The 17,237-nt window shown below is 38.2% G+C and overlaps 1 protein-coding gene across 1 annotated transcript; it reads right to left on the bottom strand.

The window, feature by feature from the left end:
* Window positions 1–144: 144 nt before the first annotated feature.
* On the bottom strand, window positions 145–16,441 carry CGA (glycoprotein hormones, alpha polypeptide). Its single transcript, XM_015448839.3, has 4 exons — window positions 16,348–16,441; window positions 2,828–2,934; window positions 914–1,098; window positions 145–475 (listed from the first exon to the last, which is right to left on the bottom strand). The coding sequence occupies exons 2-4, from the start codon at window positions 2,925–2,927 to the stop codon at window positions 398–400; spliced, it is 363 nt and encodes a 120-aa protein (XP_015304325.1). The 5' UTR covers window positions 2,928–2,934; window positions 16,348–16,441; the 3' UTR covers window positions 145–397.
* Between the last annotated feature and the right edge of the window lie 796 nt (window positions 16,442–17,237).

Here is a 17,237-nt window from a genome sequence, read left to right as displayed (position 1 = left end):
AGCAAGGCTCGCCAAACCATTTGGTAACTGTCAAGTCACCAAACACATGTGGCCCCAACTCACCCAATGGCCCACTCTCTTCCATTAATGCTGTCAAAAGCTATTGGCTTTACTTTGAAGAAAAATGATAATTCAGTCATTGAATGATGATTTAAAAGACTTTATTTGCAGTGGAACAAGCTAAATGCTGTATTCACTCCAAATGAAAAGAACGAGACTACTGATTGTACTGTAGGATAAGGAGGAAGGCAATAAAGCTGCAGAATATCCTTGAAGCATGTCAAAGTGGTATGGTAGGGAAAACGAGAGTTTTATCTCACAAAGCCATAAACACTGAACAAGTTAATTTTCCATTCCAGAAAATCAGCAGTCATCAAAACAGCACTTGGCAAAACATTTAAAATTTGTGATAATAACAAGTACTGCAGTGGCACTGCGTGTGGTTCTCCACTCTGACATTCCCCATTACCATGACCTAAAGGGGAAGGAAAAAAACATATCATAGATTAGATGATAGATAGATAGATAGATAGATACATACATACATACATGGAGGCAAAATTGAAGAATATTAAATAAAATTGTCTGCATTCTGCTGAAATAAATACATGCATACTACATTTGCACAGTCTCCTTTTTAGGAGATATGTTTAGCATGAGTAAGCTGTACTTTCTCCCAACCTGCCCCTTGTCACCTCTACCCCTATTCTCCTCACTCTGAATAAATCCAGCCTATACCCACAAGACAATTGACTCTTTTAATTAATGGGTAGAAATGTGTTCCCCACCTGTACAAATGCTCGACAGAGGCTGGGTCATTAGACACCTTTGGCCTTAAATCCCATGGGTGGGCTCTATGAACATTTCTCTGATTGGGCTGTTGGAAAGCTTCTGGGGCTCTTGAGGTTCTTACCCTGGTCAATGATTTAGCTACACAGCAAGTGGACTCTGAGGTGACGTTTTTTTGGACCAACATCGTCTTCTTGGACCTTAATGGAGTGGGATATGCTCTAGAGAAGCAGCAGCCCATACACTGATATATTGGGGCACCCGGCTTGGAGAAGAATTTGTTTTCCCTTGGCTTGCATTCTGGGCAATCTATCAGGAAAAAAAAAAAAGGCAGAGTAAAATAATCCAAAAAAGATTCAGAAAGAATCTATGAGGCCAGCACAGTAGCTCACGCCTGTAATTCTAGCACTTTGGGAGGCCGAAATGGAATTGCTTGAGCTCAGGAGTTCGAGAGCAGCATGGGCAACATGGTGAAACCCTGTCTCTACAAAAAATACAAAAAAAAAAAAAAAAATAGCCAGACGTGATGGTGCACACCTGTAGTCCCAGCTACTTGACGGTCTGGGGCAGAAGAATTTCTTGAAGCTGGGAGGTCGAGGCTGCAGTGAGCCAAGATCGTGTCACTGTACTCCAGCCTGGGTGACAAAGTGAGACCCTGATTCAAAAAAAAAAAAAATAAGAAAAAACGCGGTGGCTCACGCCTATAATCCTAGAACTTTGGAGGCTGAGGTGGGTGGATCACCGGAGGTCAGGAATTCAAGACCAGCCTGGCCAACATGGTGAAACCCCATCTCTACTAAAAATACAAAAATTTAGCTGGGCATGGTGGCAGGCGCCTGTAATACCAGCTACTCAGAAAGCTGAGGCGGGAGAATCGCTAGAACCCGGGAGGCGGAGGTTGCAGTAAGCTGAGATCACGCCATTGCACTCCAGCCTGGGCGACAGAGCGAGACTCTGTCTCAAAAGAAAAGGCAAGGTAAGGCAAGGCAAGGCAAGGCACGGCACAGTACAGCAAGGCAAGGCAAGGCAAGGCAAGGCAACAAATGAAACAAACTACAAATGTTTCCTTATGATGGGATAGTGAATATTATTTTTCCATCAAAAATGAAAGGAAACTAAGTAAGTGCTTTTTGGTTATATGTTAATCTTCATCTATAATATTTAATATTTATACTGATTAATGTTCATGAGAAATAAAATTTAAAAACAAACATTTTCACAGATATGCATAGAAAATCTCAGTTGTAGTCTTTCTTCAAGCATAGATTCTCTATCTCAATGCTAACAGTATGCCTAGAGGAAACACAAAACTTGACAGATGAAAACATCACATTCATCTGAAAAGAGAATTTTGCGCAGAGGAAAAATATTTTTCCCCTTAGAATCTGCTATTGTTTTTCCCACACTAACTCCAAATATTGACAGAGAGAAATATGTCAGAATTAAGAAAGTCTGGTGAGTGCAGAGAGACTGATATTAGATGAGATGCCTGCACTTGGGACCTGGATTAAAATATTACCACTTATCTAGAGAAAAACCATAACCAATAGTAGCTCACAAATTTCAAAGCAGAAGGAATTATATCAGCTACTATATGAGATTTTTCAGACAATACAGCAAAACAAATTTACTGTATAAAATGGTTTTGCTTTTCTCACTTAACTGATGTGAAAATTCATCTACAAAGGCAATGTCAAAATCTCAAATCTTCTGGCAGAAATGTAAAAAATAACTGAGCTAACTGAATAAGGAGGGTTTTCTTCTTGTAAGACTCAAATAAAGAATAAAAAGGAATCTATTTCAGATGAAAATGCATAGGCTGCTACATAAATGGTTGTGTAAGATATCGTTTTCACTGCACATTTTCTGAACCTAATTTAATTTTATGTTCACAATCTACAAGAGCCTAGATATGAATCCAGCAGCAAAGGTTTATTACTTTTGAAAAGGAGGTAGAAATGTAATTAATGGAGTTATTGATGTACATCTAGAAATGTGTGTTGTCCTTATTACTCAAACCACAAGCTTGGTCACACACCCTGCATTGTAAACTCTCCATCAGGAAAGGAATGGAGAATATGCAGAAACACCGACAATGTGACCAGAATGACAGCTGCATATTTTCTGTAGTAATCCATGGCGCTCCTACAAACAGACATGGAAGAAAAAAAAAAAAAAACAGTTAATTTAAAATTGGCTTCCCAGCCACAACAACAACCAGTAGTTTCAACATTACTACTAATAATAATCATCAGTGTCTTGACCTCTCTGCTTTTAGCTCCCAACATATACTAAAACCATGTAAATTTTTTTTAATTTCTCCTTAAGAAAGATATAGATAACTGAATCTTCCCATTTCTCACATTAACTTCTAGAAATTGGTTTAATAATAATTACAATAAATTCTCTTCTTAAATTCTTTAAAATTTAAATTTCAGAATTTAAATTTTAAATTCTCTGTCATCCTGTTACAAAGCCTCAGGGTCCTTATTTGAAAAACATGGAACTAAACTAGATAATACCTAAGAAAATATTTATAAACTTATATATGAGATATAAAATATACAATCATTTGATGGAGGATAAACACAAAGTATTCAACATTATCAGCCATTAAGGAAATGCGAATTAAAACTACAATGACATATTACACATCTATCAGAATGGCTAAAATAAAAAATAACACCAAATACTGGTGTGGATGCAGAGAACCAAGATAACTCAGGCATTGCTGGTGGGAATATAAAATGGTACAGCCACTCTGGGAAATAGTTTGGCGGTTTCTGATAAAACAAAACATGTACTCACCACATGCCCCAACAGTTGCACTTTTGGGCATTTATCTCAGAGAACAGAAGACTATGTTCACACAAAACTTATATATAAATATTCATAGAAACTTTGTTTAAAGTAGCCAAAAAACTGGAAATATTTCAAATGCCCATCAGCAGGTGAATGGTTATACAAATGATGGTATAGTCATACCATGGAATACTGTCCAGCAACAAAAAAAAATGAACACACTATTGATACACACAGCAACTTGAATGGATCTCGAGAGAATTATGCTGAATGAAGGCTGAATACTATATGATTCCATCTATATAACACTGTGGAAATAAAATTATAGAGATAGAGAATGATTAATGGTTTCAAGGAGTGAGCACTGGGAAGGAAGTGTATAAGGGTGAGTGTGGCTCTAAAGGGATATAGCACAAGGGAGCTGTGGTGATGGGACAGCTGCATGTTGATAGGGATGTTAGTCACAGTAATCTACACATGGGATAAAACTGCATGACAGGGCACTAGTATTGTGTGTGTGTGTGTGTGTGTGTGTGTGTGTGTGTGTGTGTGTGTGTGTGTGTCTTAAATCTGAATAAGCTGTATAGGTGGCAGCAATGTCAGTTCTCTAGTATTCACATTGCACTATAGTTCTACGAGATAATTATCAATGAGGGAACAAGCTGAAGGGTATACAGGACTTCTCTGTACATTTTTTTGCAACTTCATCTAAATCTGCAATTATTCAAAATAAAAGTTTTTTTTAAAAAAAATTCAGAATGAGGCTTAAAGGTACATATGAGTCAAAACTTTTGGTTATTTTTCATGTAGACTGACATAATAGGGCTGAGTTTCTGCTAGATGTTTATATTAATCCATAACCCTTCTTAGGAATAATTTGTCAGACAGCAGAACTAAGTTTATAATACATGTTGAGTATTTCTATTCTGAACATTTGAAATCCGAAATGGCCCACAATCTGAAACATTTTGAGCACCAACATGATAACACAAGTGGAAAGTTCCACATATAAGTACTTAACAGAAACTTTGTTTATGCACAAAATATTCAAAATAGTGTATGAAATTACCTTCGGGCTATGTATATACAAAACAAATGATTTTTATGTTTAGACATGGGTCTCATCCCCAAGATATCTCACTATGTATATGCAAATATTCCAAAATCCAAAAAAATTTAAAATCTAAAACACCTTTCATCCTCAGCATTTCAGATAAAGGACACTCAACCTGTATAGAAATTCAGACTGTGTAAGTATGAAGGCTAAAACAAATGTATGTCATTATTTCTACCTGAGATATATATAGATAGATAGATAGATATAGGTATATATATGTAAGTAATTTTGACTTCTATTTATCTTCATACATAATTAACACTGAATAAATATTGTTCTAAGTTAGTGGCTCTCAAAGTGTGATCTGGGAACCCCAAAGATTTTCAGTGGATCTGTGAGGTTAAAACGATTTTCATAATAATACTAAAATGTTGTTTGTCTTTTTTTCCTCTTCATCCTCTTGGGTGTTCAGAGAAATTTTCTAGAGGCTACATGACATGTAATTTTACAACAGATTGAATGAAGAAGCACATGAGAATTTAGCTGTGTTCTGTTAGGCTAGACAACGAAGAGCTTTGCAAAAGGGTAAAACAATGCCACTCTTATCACTAATTTTTTTTCTTGAAAATTGTCATTTAAAAAAATAAATACATGTTATTTTTGTTAACATATGATGGATTTTTCTAAATGAATAAATATTTTTAAACTTTAACATAATCACTAAGCTATTAAATATTAATGGATATAACCTCATGAATAGAAGCTCTTTGGGCTCTTCAATAATTTTTTTGTTTTGTTTTGTTTTTTGAGATGGAGTCTCCCTCTATTGCCCAGGATGGAATGCAGTCATGCAATCTCGGCTCACTGCAACCTCCGCCTCCTGGGTTCAAACAATTCTCCTGCCTCAGCATCCCAAGTAGCTGGGACTACAGGCACGCGCCACGACACCCGAATACTTTTTTGTTTTTGTTTTTGTTTTGTATTTTTAGTAGAGATGGGATTTCATCATATTGGCCAGACTGGTCTTGAACTCCTGACTTTGTGATCCACCTGCCTTGGCCTCCCAACGTGCTGGGATTACAGGCTTGAGCCACCACGATCGGCCTGGGCTCTTCAATAATTTTTAAGAGTGTAAACAGGTTCTGAAGTCACAGAGTTTGAGAATACACAAAGCCATAAGGAAATTTTCAGGATTAAAACTAATTTCCTTTTTAAACTAGTATCATCTTTGTGCCTTAATATTGCAGCTCATATATTATGAAAATTCAGCCATTATGCAGTGAACAATTATATCAGAATTAATTCAGAGGAGAAACATTTACAGTAAGATTGCAGAATGTGAAAGCATGAAGTCAATGCGCATTTTAGAATTGCCTTTAAAATAAAGAGAAGATTGAAAAAGTGAAACAAAAATCACTATTGTTGTAGCAGAAACTGTTATCTTTCTTTGCCCTTATTTTGAAAAGAGATGACAATAACCAAGTAAAAACAGAATAACCTTCAAAGTCTAGGTGATTTTGAAAGCATTTTAATAAATCTTTTTATCATCCTAATCACCCTCAGGTTTTTCTGTCTTAAAATTCGAAAGAAAATATTAAGAATCAGAGGAAAAAATTAAATTCTGCTGGGATTTATGCTATTTTGCAAAAATATGCTCACTCTAAAGTCAGATTTGCTAATCTCAGCCTCTTTTGATATTCCGCATGAGTATTTTCCAAACTTCATAGGCCCTGTAAATGAAACCTCAGACTAATCTGCAATACACATCAGCATACCCTTAACTTATATCCCATCACCCACCACATCAAGATAATATGAGTCCAAGAAAATGTGAGTTTTCTCAACTTGGCCTTCTCTCTCTCCCTTTGCAGTTCATCTACTTCAGAGTCTTTTAAGGAGCTGCTCAACTGCCAGAATCACTGCGAAGTTTTCACCCAACCCCAAAGACAAAATAAATATCTTCCTCCACTGCACTCACCTGTCACTTAGCTTATAATTCTTAGATGATGCCCCACAGTCTAGCCGGTTATGTACACGTCTATCTCTTCATCCACAAAGAAAGCTTCTTTCTTTTTATTTAAATTAGAAATGGAGTCTCGAGAAGCGGAAGCTGCAGTGAGCAGAGATTGTTCCACTGCACTGTACCCTGGGCAACAGAGAGAGACCCCGTCTCAAAAAAAAAAAAAAGAAAGAAAGAAAGAAAGAAAGAAAGAAAGAAAGAAAGAAAGAAAGAAAGAAAGAAAGAAAGAAAGAAAGAAAGAAAAGAAATGGGCATCTCACTATGCTGTCTAGGCCAATCTGGAACTCCCGAGCTCAAGCAATCCTCCTGCCTCACCCTCCCAAAGTGCTGAAATTGCAGGTGAGGGCCACCGTGCTTGGCCTGAGAAAGCTTCTTCAAGATAGAAACTATGCCCCTTTAATCAACCATTACCCTAGCACAAGGCCTTGTACAAAGTAAATGATCAATACAGTTATGTGGAATTGGGACTTTAGAACAGTAACAATCGTATTAACCAAAAACTGCTAATATAGAGTTGTCATTCACACTAAAGAACAAGATAATCTTGAATGACAACTTAGAATAGATGTTCAGTAAAATAAAATATTTTCATATAATTTCATGAGAGAGAGTATGTTCAGCTATAAAATTGTAGCTGGCTAATAGGTGAATCTATAAATGTTACATACGTCACAGGGAGCAACCATTTTATGCTAAGACATGAAAGTCATAAAAATTCAAAAGAACCCATTAATAAAAAACACATAATAGCTTCAGGGTTTAAACTGGTGTCTCTTAGTTCATGTTAAACAATTTAGATTCTTGAAATAACGTGACTCTGTGAGGAAAAGATAGTGAAGGAGTGAGGGATGCGCTATTCCAAAATACACCGGATTGGTATATTGATTATTTTGAGTGGAAAACATTGCTGAAATGTTAGTTGCAGAAAGAATGAGCTGAACCTGTTGCTTTCTGCATGCAGCAAGCACTGAGAATTCCTCTGGGAGGGGCACCCTCTCCGTGCCAGGGTGAGAAAATAGCCCTTATCACCAGAGACTTGGAAATAGAGGCTACAATGACCCAGAATAAAAATACTCAATGAAGTAACCCTTATCTTCCACGTGTTTTACACCTCCTCCTCACATATCTCTTAGTGACTCCCCTAGGAATTCACTGCCCCAGCCAGATTTTCTTTCTTTCTTTTTTTGAGATGGAATCTCGCTGTCACCCAGGCTGAAGTGCAGTGACACAATCTCGACTCACTGCAACCTCTACCTCCCAGGTTCAAGCAAGTCTCCTGCCTCAGCCTCCAGAGTAGCTGGGATTGCAGGTGCGAGCCACCACGCCCAGCTAATTTTTGTATTTTTAGTACAGAGGGGGTTTCACCATGTTGGCCAGGCTGATCTCAAACTCCTGACCTCAAGTGATCTGCCCATCTTGGCTTCCCACAGTGCTGGGATTACAAGCCTGAATCACCATGTCCAGCTGCCAGATTTTCTTTGTGTTGTCATTTCTCCTCAAATTTGTCACTTGTCTAAAAAGTATAAAAGCATCTTGCTTTGGCCACTTCCTCAGACTTCACTCTCTTGTGAAGATCTCCATGTACAGGTAAAATGAATAAAATTTGTGTATTTCTCTCTTATTAATGTAAGAGACAATTTGGCTCCCAGATCCAGCTGAAGAGCCAACTAAGAGCTAAAAGGGGGTTAGAGGTGATCTCTGGCTCCCCTACAATACCTTTTGTTTTGGTTTTCGTTTTTTTTTGTTGTTGTTATTGTTTGAGGGTTTTTTTGGTTTTTGTTTTGTTTTGTTTTGCTTCGTTTTGTTTTTTTCTTTGAGACAGGGTCTCTCTCTGTCTCCCAGGCTGAAGGACATTGATGCAGTCATGGCTCACTGCAACCTTGACCTCCCGGGATCAAGCGATCCTCCCATCTCAGCCTCCCAAGTAGCTGGAACTACAGGCACCCATCACCACATCCTGCTAATTTTTTTGTATTTTTTTATAGAGACAGGGTTTTACCATGTTGCCCAGGCTGGTCTCAAACTCCTGGGCTTCAGTGATCTGCCCACCTCAGCCTTTCAAAGTGCTGGGATTACAGGTGTGAGCCCTCTTACCCGGCCCAATAGCATTCTTAAAAGTATAAAAGGATATTATTACCATAACTTACCATTATTATTTAACATATGTTTGTACAATATTATTCATTGTGATTATATATAATTAATGTATTAAGTGATTTATGAAATAGGTAAACACTCTACCAGTGTGCCATACAAGCCATATACATACATTAAATCCATACATACACCAATATATATCTTGACACACCAAGTATCACACACATACACATACATACACATCCCTATGTATACATTAATAATTGTTGCAAGAAGGTTACAAGTGCTTGAAACAATGTAACACCCTGGCCTTTTGCTTGCAAACATGTTGCCATTGCTCCCCACTACCAGAGAGTGGTGAGGTTTGTGGTTTTTCTAATGGTGACTAATCTACACTCTCTACACCAGGAAGCTCAAATGACTCATAACACATTCTTGAGATGACTAGGCTAGGATTAGAGGCATAATTTTGTGTTAGTCAAACAGATTAAATCTAACTGACTTCTAGAGGGTTAACCTAAGGTTTCACCTCTTTAGCCCCATCTAATCCTGCTAACTACCAAGCAGAGGCAACATAGCCTGCCTTCAGTGAATGATAACTAATGAAAGGAAGCCCAAAGAAGGTAAAGCTCTGAAGCCCCAGTGCATTGCCTAGCATGAGACAGGGGTTCAGCCATTGTTTATTAAACAGAGGATAAGCCTTTAAGTGTAGCATCTGGCGTGGTCCAGAGAAGATAACAATAGTTTAGCTTTAACGAAAGATTTGAAGGTGGAACGTCTCAAAGGAAAATGGATGTTTAGATTGCATGCCACCGACTTCCACAGAGCAGTCCCTGGAGCTCTGCATGCTCACCTCTACCTTCTGCCAAATGACTACCTCTGTCTCTAAAGAACCTCAGGTCAGTGATTAGGAAACTCAGCCTGGAGTGAAACTGGCTACCTGGCTACAGATTTTCTTTCCTCATATGCCCTGGCTCCAGGAAGTGGGTTTTTATCTTATTCTTATAACATCTTGTGAGCCCCAAGGCAGCAGTGAGTGTCTTTCATGATACATGCATCACACCCCCAACCTCAATGATCTGCCAGCTTCCCACTTCCTCTCAAAAAATGCCCAAACAGTGCTCCCAGACACTAGCGTGATCTTGAGACCTATTAACATGTTAGCTGATAATTTTCTCCAACGGTGGTGGCAAGGAATGGCTGAAAGATTGAAGGGAAGAGGAAAGACTGGTTAATACCCCTACAGTCTGATTCATACATTCTTTGATACAGATAATTACTGTGTATCTTATTAAAAGATGAGTTTTAGATAATTTGGTAGGAGTTCAAATGTCATAAAGTGCAAAATGTAAGCTCCAAATTGAATGCTTGGAAGATTTTAAAACTTTAAATAAGTACCTGCTGTGTGCCAGGAACTGTGTCAAGAATTGTATCACCAGGAACTGGTGATACAAGTCAGGCATGGTCACTAGCACTTTGGGAAGCCGAGGTGAGTGGATCACTTGAGGTCAGGAGTTCGAGACCAGCCTGACCAACATGGTGAAAACCCATCTCTACTAAAAATACAAAAATTAGCTAGGCAGGGCACATGCCTGTAGTCCCAGCTACTCAGGAGGCTGAGGCAGCAGAATGGTTTGAACCCAGTAGGCAGAGATTGCAGTGAGCCTAGATCATGCCACTGCACTCCAACCTGGGTGACAAAGCAAGACTCTGTCAAAAAAAAAAAAAAAAAAAAAAGAATGAGTGGTACAAATATGACTAAATGTCCTGCCATCTGAGGAGCTCAGGGTACAACGAGGGCTCCAGTACAAAAGCAAATGAGCTGAAGTGACAACTGCTATAATAAAAGTATTTGTAGACATGGAGCCTTGTGGTAGGCCAGGGACAAGAAAATAGACAGAGGAAAAATTAATGGGAATAAAAACATGTACTTGATGAAAAAAAAATCAGAGTAGTTAAGGTATATTTTATTATTTCGACATTCATGCAGGAGCTTCATGTATTCAGTCCATGTAATTTCCCCAGCAGGTAGCAAAGAGAGGATCCACAAAGTGCCCTAGTATTCAGAGGAAAATAAGGCCAAGTGAAGGCACACAGCATAGTTATATTATTTTACACATTTCTATTTATCAGTCACTCAATAATGTTTGTGCTTCTCAAAATTTTTAAAGGGAGCCAACTTATTTTCCAGATAAAAGGGAGAGAAAAGAAGTGAAAAGGCCAGGTGAGGTGGCTCATGCCTGTAATCCCAGTACTTTGGGAGGCCGAGGCAGGTGGATTACCTGAAGTTGGGAGTTCAAGACCAGCCAGATCAACATGGAGAAACCCTGTCTCTACTAAAATACAAAATTAGCTGGACGTGGTGGTACATGCCTGTAATCCCAGCTGAGGTTTGCAAGGAGGCTGAGGTAGGGGAATCGCTTGAACCCAGGAAGGTGGAGATTGTGGTGAGCCAAGATGGTGCCATTGCACTCCAGCCTGGGCAACAAGAGCGAAACTCCATCTCAAAAAAAAAAAAAAAAAGATAATAGAAAAAATGATGACCTTTACGATATTTATTTTAAAGGTAAATACAAGGATTGAGCAGTATTTAGAAGAAAGTTGAAGGGCTCATAGAATTGTGAAAACAATATCAATTATTTTATGTCCATTCTTAAAATAATCACATTTTGAGAAGCTTCTTAATTGACTAAATTTAAGGGACTTATAATAGATGTACTTATTCTATTTTAACTGTTATTTAAATATGCTTTACAATGCTAACACAATTATGGAATTAAAATCTCGCTTTTTTCATTACCTTTCTGTTTTTTCTAGCACATCAGCATTTTTTAAATCCTCTGCATGCTAAATCTACATTGCAAAAATCAATGAGAAGTTTTGACAGGATAAACTCCACACACCATAAATTATTGTTTTAAATGAGAATTACATGTATTTGTCGTTTAAAAGTACCTAATTTTAAAAGTCAACATTATTGTAATAATAAATACTACTAGGAATAAAACGATGGGTAGCGTCAATTTATCATTCAAAAAAGTAAAACACCCAAAGCCCAGAAAAGTTTTATATGGTGCATCATTATAGAAATATAAGAATGTTTCCAACTTTAAAAATTTGTGGATTACATTTTGTTATGTTTATTTGAGCTATTTTCATGCCATCTTTTTACACACCAAGCAGAATTCTCATTTAAGTGCACTATAGCATAGAACCATATTTAATTTGCCTGAAGTTTTTCAATAATAAGGTCGACAGGACTGGGTTATTGATTTATCAATCTTGACATCTTACTTTAAAAGGATTTTTTTTCTTTGTAATAAAACAGATCAGAGGAGCTGCAAAGCGAAGCCCCTTGTTCGTTGCCCCTGTGTTTACTGCTATGGCAGATTGTACTTTCCAAAAATGGCCACAAAAATACCCCTCAGCCTACATTTATCTGCAGTGTGACCTTGTCACTCTCACATCAAACAGTGGTATGTCTATCTTTGTACCCCATTTCACCTAAGTAGGCCCTATGACTGCTTAGATCAGGAATATAGCAGTAGTGACACTGGACAAGTAGTAGGTATATCCCTTAACTGACCTGGCAGTTCCTGCTTTCCATCTCTTAGAAACCAGTTGCCATGGAAGAAATGCTCCTACACTGAGACCACCACAGGATGGGAAGGCCAAGCCACATGAAGATAGTAAAAGTGTCACATGGAGAGGGAGAAAGAGGCCAAGAAGTATTGAGGCACCAGACATCTGAGGGAAGAAACTGCCCTGGATGACTAGCCCCGCTGAGCTTTCAGATGACCCCAGCCGCAGCCTCCATCTGACTGCACTGAACCAGAAACTCGAGTTAAGAACTACACAGTTGAACTCAGTCCACCAGCGGAACTTTGAAAGATAATAATTTGTTATTTTACTCACTAAGTTTTCAGGTAACTTGATGCATCACAATAAATAACTGATACAACTGCACTCTCTTATAACAAACATTGCTCCAAAGTCTGAGATACAGAACCACAATCTTGCCTCTACTTTCTCCTCTGTGCATATGGCAGGTTGGGTGGGGAGGGTCTTTATATTAAGGGTCACATATTAAGTTAACTGATTACAGGAAATGTAACAAAGTATACAAAATTGGATTAGCATTCAACACAGTATCTGTAATACTGGATATGGTAACAATAGTATCTTATATTTTAAAAAATAACACCTACCATTAATTGAGCACTTGTGTGCCAGACATTCATTTGGGCACCTTGAACTCACAAATACATTCAGTCATCATGACAATCCTGTGTAGTATCATTCTCATTTTTGTAAAGAAATTATAGAGATGAAGTAATCTATACAAGGTCACATAATTAGTTACTGGCAGAGCCAAGATTTTAAAATGTCTCTTTACAATTCCAAACTCCTAGCTCTGAACCACTTCATTGTACTGCTTTTAAATCTTTACATTTTACAATGAGCTTCCTAAATGATGTTTTCAGATGGCATATCCCTAAATAAGATGCTGACATCTTTTTTTAGAGCAACGTTATTGTGTGCCAGTTTAATATAACTTACTGATGTATTTTTTATTTTACATATTTATTTGACTTCACCTTCTACAGAACTGTCTTTAAAAAGCCATTTCTGCCATACCCGTTGGCTCAGGCCAGTAATCCCAGCGCTTTGGGAGACCAACGCACGTGGATCACTTGAGCCCAGGAGTTCAAGACCAGCCTGGAGAACATTGTGAAACTCCCTATCTGGGCCTGTAGTCCCAGCTACTTGGGAAGCTGAGGTGGGAGGATCGCTGGAGCCTGGGAGGATGAGGCTGCAGTGAGCTGAGATTGAGCCACTGTACTCCAGCCTGGGAGACAGTGAGAAACCCTGTCTCGAAAAGAGAGAGGAGAGGAGAGGAGAGGAGAGGAGAGGAGAGGAGAGGAGAGGAGAGGAGAGGAGAGGAGAGGAGAGGAGAGGAGAGGAGAGGAGAGGAGAGGAGAGGAGAGGAGAGGAGAGGAGAGGGGAGGGGAGGGGAGGGGAGGAGAGGGGAGGAGAGTGGAGGAGAGGGGAGGGGAGGGGAGGGGAGGGGAGGGGAGGGGAGGGGAGGGGAAAAGAAAGAAAGAGAGAGAGAGAGAGAGAGAGAGAAAGGAAAAGAAAAGAAGAAATGAAAAGAAAAGAGAGCAAGTTCAGGTATAACTGATCAAGCTATGAGGACTGTCTGCAGTGGGGAACAGCAGGGGATCAGGGAAAGGGGAAAAAGCATTGGCTTTCTTTCTTTTCTTTCTCTTTTGTTTTTTTTTTTGTTTGTTTGTTTGTTTTTGTGTTTTTTTTTTTGTTTTGTTTTTTAATGAGACATGGTCTCACTCTGTCGATCAGACTGGAGTGCAGTGCCACAATCACTGCTCATTACAGTCTCAACTTCCCAAGCTCGGGTGATCCTCCCATCTTAGCCTCCCAGGTAATTAGGACAACAGGAGTGTGCCAGCAAGCCCAGCTAATTTGAGCGTGGTTTTTGTTTTTGTGTTTTTGTTTTGTTTTGTTTGTAGGGACAGGGTTTCTCTATGTTGCCCAGGCTGATCTTCAACTCTTGGGCTCAAGCGATATCCCCGGCTTTGCCTCCCAAAGTGCTAGAATTTCAGGCGAGAGCCCCTCTGCCTAGCCAGCATTAGCTTTCACATACATTCACTTGCTTTATTTTCTTCACACCTGTGTCATATATTAGAAAACTACACATTAGAGAATTTAAACGATTTGCCAAAGTTGCTCAGAAAGTAATCTGATCCTAAGATAGTGTCCTTCCACTTGTACTACTACCCCTATAGCCTGAAAGTATACCATTAATCCATGTCCTCCTTTATAACTTGGAGTCACACATGAATCATGCTGTTTCAGTTATGTTGTCTAATTTGATTTCTAATATTGTCATTGATTCTACCCCTAGTTCAGCCTAAGTGCCCCACCTTAAATCACAGAGTATTAAAGATGCTGGATCATTTCTACAATGTTATCTCTAAGCCTGATGAACCGAGAAATTGCTAGACTACTTTGTGCAACATTACAATGGCACTGCTGTAGCATTATACACCAAATCCAGAATTTGCAGAGATCAAAAGTTGATAGCAAACTAGGAATCACAATCTGGAAAAATGAAATTTAGTGCTATGAACCATGCTGTTCTCAATAGAAATATAAGTTCACTCCTGTAAATTTTCTCTTTGTGAAAGTAGATTACTTTGATCTGTTTTTAAGCAAGATGTACATTACCTTCTAAGTTAGCCATTTCTGTTACCCAGCTCTTACTTTGAGTTTTCATGTAAATCTGGGTCTCACATTAAAAAGAAATGTACACTGAAACTGAAAATCTGCTCTGGAACATAATTAATTGCTTTTCTAACATTTTTCTCACATGCTACCCTTTTCAGCAGGAAATGGTAAGAAATATGACTCACTTAAAATTTCAATGACTCTTACTGCAAAAAAAAAATAATAAACTTAAGAAAACCAGAGTTAAAATTAAAATGAAAAACCATGAACCCTTTATAAATGAGGACCACTCTTGTCTTTCTTAAATAATTCAAGAATATAGCAATGTATTACATGCAATTTGGTTGACCAATATTATGAATAATTGAATTGGTATTAAGTCAAGTAATTATTTAAAAGATATTTTCAGAAACTTTAAATGATTCCTTTTCTAAGGCAAAATATCTGACTTTTGACTGGGAAAAAGATTGAAGAGCTTAGGAAACAAAATTCCTGTGGGATGAAAGGCAGCTTCTGCATTGCTAAGGGACCCATAGGGTGTCAGCCCATAGTTCTTTACACGTGCCCATATCCTGTTCTTCGACGCTAATAAGGAGGGACAAAAAACTTTTATTTTCTAGTTTCTGTTTCCCAATCAGCCACCAATTCGTGTTAATGCAAAGATAGCCAAGGTTAGGTGCAAAAAAGTTTCCAGAAACTCATTGGAACTACTCAATGAGACTTGGGCAAGTGACTTATCATCGCAAATTCATGAATAATAGCTAGAGAAATACTACCAACTCTGATTTTTGCAGCATTGTATTAAAGAAGAAAATGAAAACAATGACATTCAAGAAATTCCCTGCTACTATTCAAGTCTGCATGAGAACATCTATTCAAAAGATAATGAGAAGCTATGGTCATTCAGCCAAACAAGTGAGCCACTTTATCATGGGCCAGCTTGAAGATATAGTTATACATCACTTAAAAATGGATAATAAAACAATATCATAATGTCTGCTTGCCCTCTGTCTGGCTCCTGGAAGCTATTTGAAAGAATATCTTTCCAATGACATCCAATAATTCTTGAGGAAAATTTTTAGATCCTGACAGGCGCTCAAGTATCCCAGCAGGAGACATTGGGTTTCTGGTTTCTGTTAGATAGCATCTTACCCTATGATCACAGCCAAATTTTACAGACTTCCTCCCAATTCAATCATGACTGCTGAAAAGAGAATGAGTAAAAGTGTATCTCTCTTCTTATTAAGGTGTATGCAGAGACTCTGGAATCTCCCTCATATTCTCAAATATTTTACTCCTCAATTAAAATCCCCCAAAATTATTTTATTCATATTACCTTTCTCTGGGCTTTTTGCAGGATGTGTTCAGCGCAGTTGACTGCAGCTCTGAAGAGGGATTTTAGCTTCGTCTTGTGAGTTCTCAGTAACTGCAGTTAATGAAGTCCTCACCGGTTTTTTATACCAGCGGAGTGTTTCCACCAGCATCTAAGCCCTGGGATCAACAAGAAATTCCATCCAATGATTGAAGGGTACTTGGTGTAATTACCATGACGTCAATTTGATCTTATCTTGTTTCAACCTTTAGGTCATTTTTGTTTTGAGCCATTTTCAGGTGATGGTGACCACAAGGTCAGCCTATGAAAAGAGAGTACACTGTCATTTTGTACGTAATTTTACTGAGCCTTACACATAACATCCTGAAATTTGACACTTTCACATAAACAAGAGACATTTAATTAGCTAAGTACCTGATATTTACCTAAACAAGAGCTACAGATTTCAGAAAATAGATATAGAGCATTTCCAGGCTTATACCACTATTTCACTAGGAAACAGAAAAATAAAACACACGCCTATTTAGACTTTTCTAAAATTAATGTGCATCTGAATTTAATAAAGATGCATGAGAAAGGTATGAGGCAATTCTAAGAAGGACTGAATGGTTTTCAATATACATGCCTGTTTTTTTGTTTGTTTTTTTGTTTGTTTTGTTTTGTCATTTCACTTTTAAAGCTCAGTTTCTGCCTGAACAGAAAATGTGTATGTCATGGCTTGCCAGGTGTGGGACACTTAGTTCCAAGGTTCCCAACCCAGTGTCATCCTGAAACTTGCACAGCTCTTCAGACTACTGTGGCTTCTTTTTTGCACACAAAGATTATAACCCTTCAAAAGTTCCCATCTTTATCTACTCTGCTCAGTGCCACTTCTGCAAGGAACTGGCTTACAT

The sequence above is a fragment of the Macaca fascicularis genome, chromosome 4 (assembly GCF_037993035.2).
Source record: "Macaca fascicularis isolate 582-1 chromosome 4, T2T-MFA8v1.1".
NCBI lineage: Eukaryota > Metazoa > Chordata > Mammalia > Primates > Cercopithecidae > Macaca > Macaca fascicularis.
Note: the sequence above shows the minus strand (reverse complement) of the source record. Positions and strands in the feature narration are given on the sequence as shown.

Excerpts from the sequence above, each read along its gene's own strand:
- CGA (XM_015448839.3), bottom strand. The coding sequence starts at position 2,927 with ATGGATTACTACAGAAAATATGCAGCTGTCATTCTGGTCACATTGTCG. Across the intron at positions 1,099-2,827 it reads TGGAGAGTTTACAATGCAGG|ATTGCCCAGAATGCAAGCCA; the intron begins GTGTGTGACCAA and ends TTTTCCTGATAG. Across the intron at positions 476-913 it reads TAGCTAAATCATTGACCAGG|GTCATGGTAATGGGGAATGT; the intron begins GTAAGAACCTCA and ends CTTCCCCTTTAG.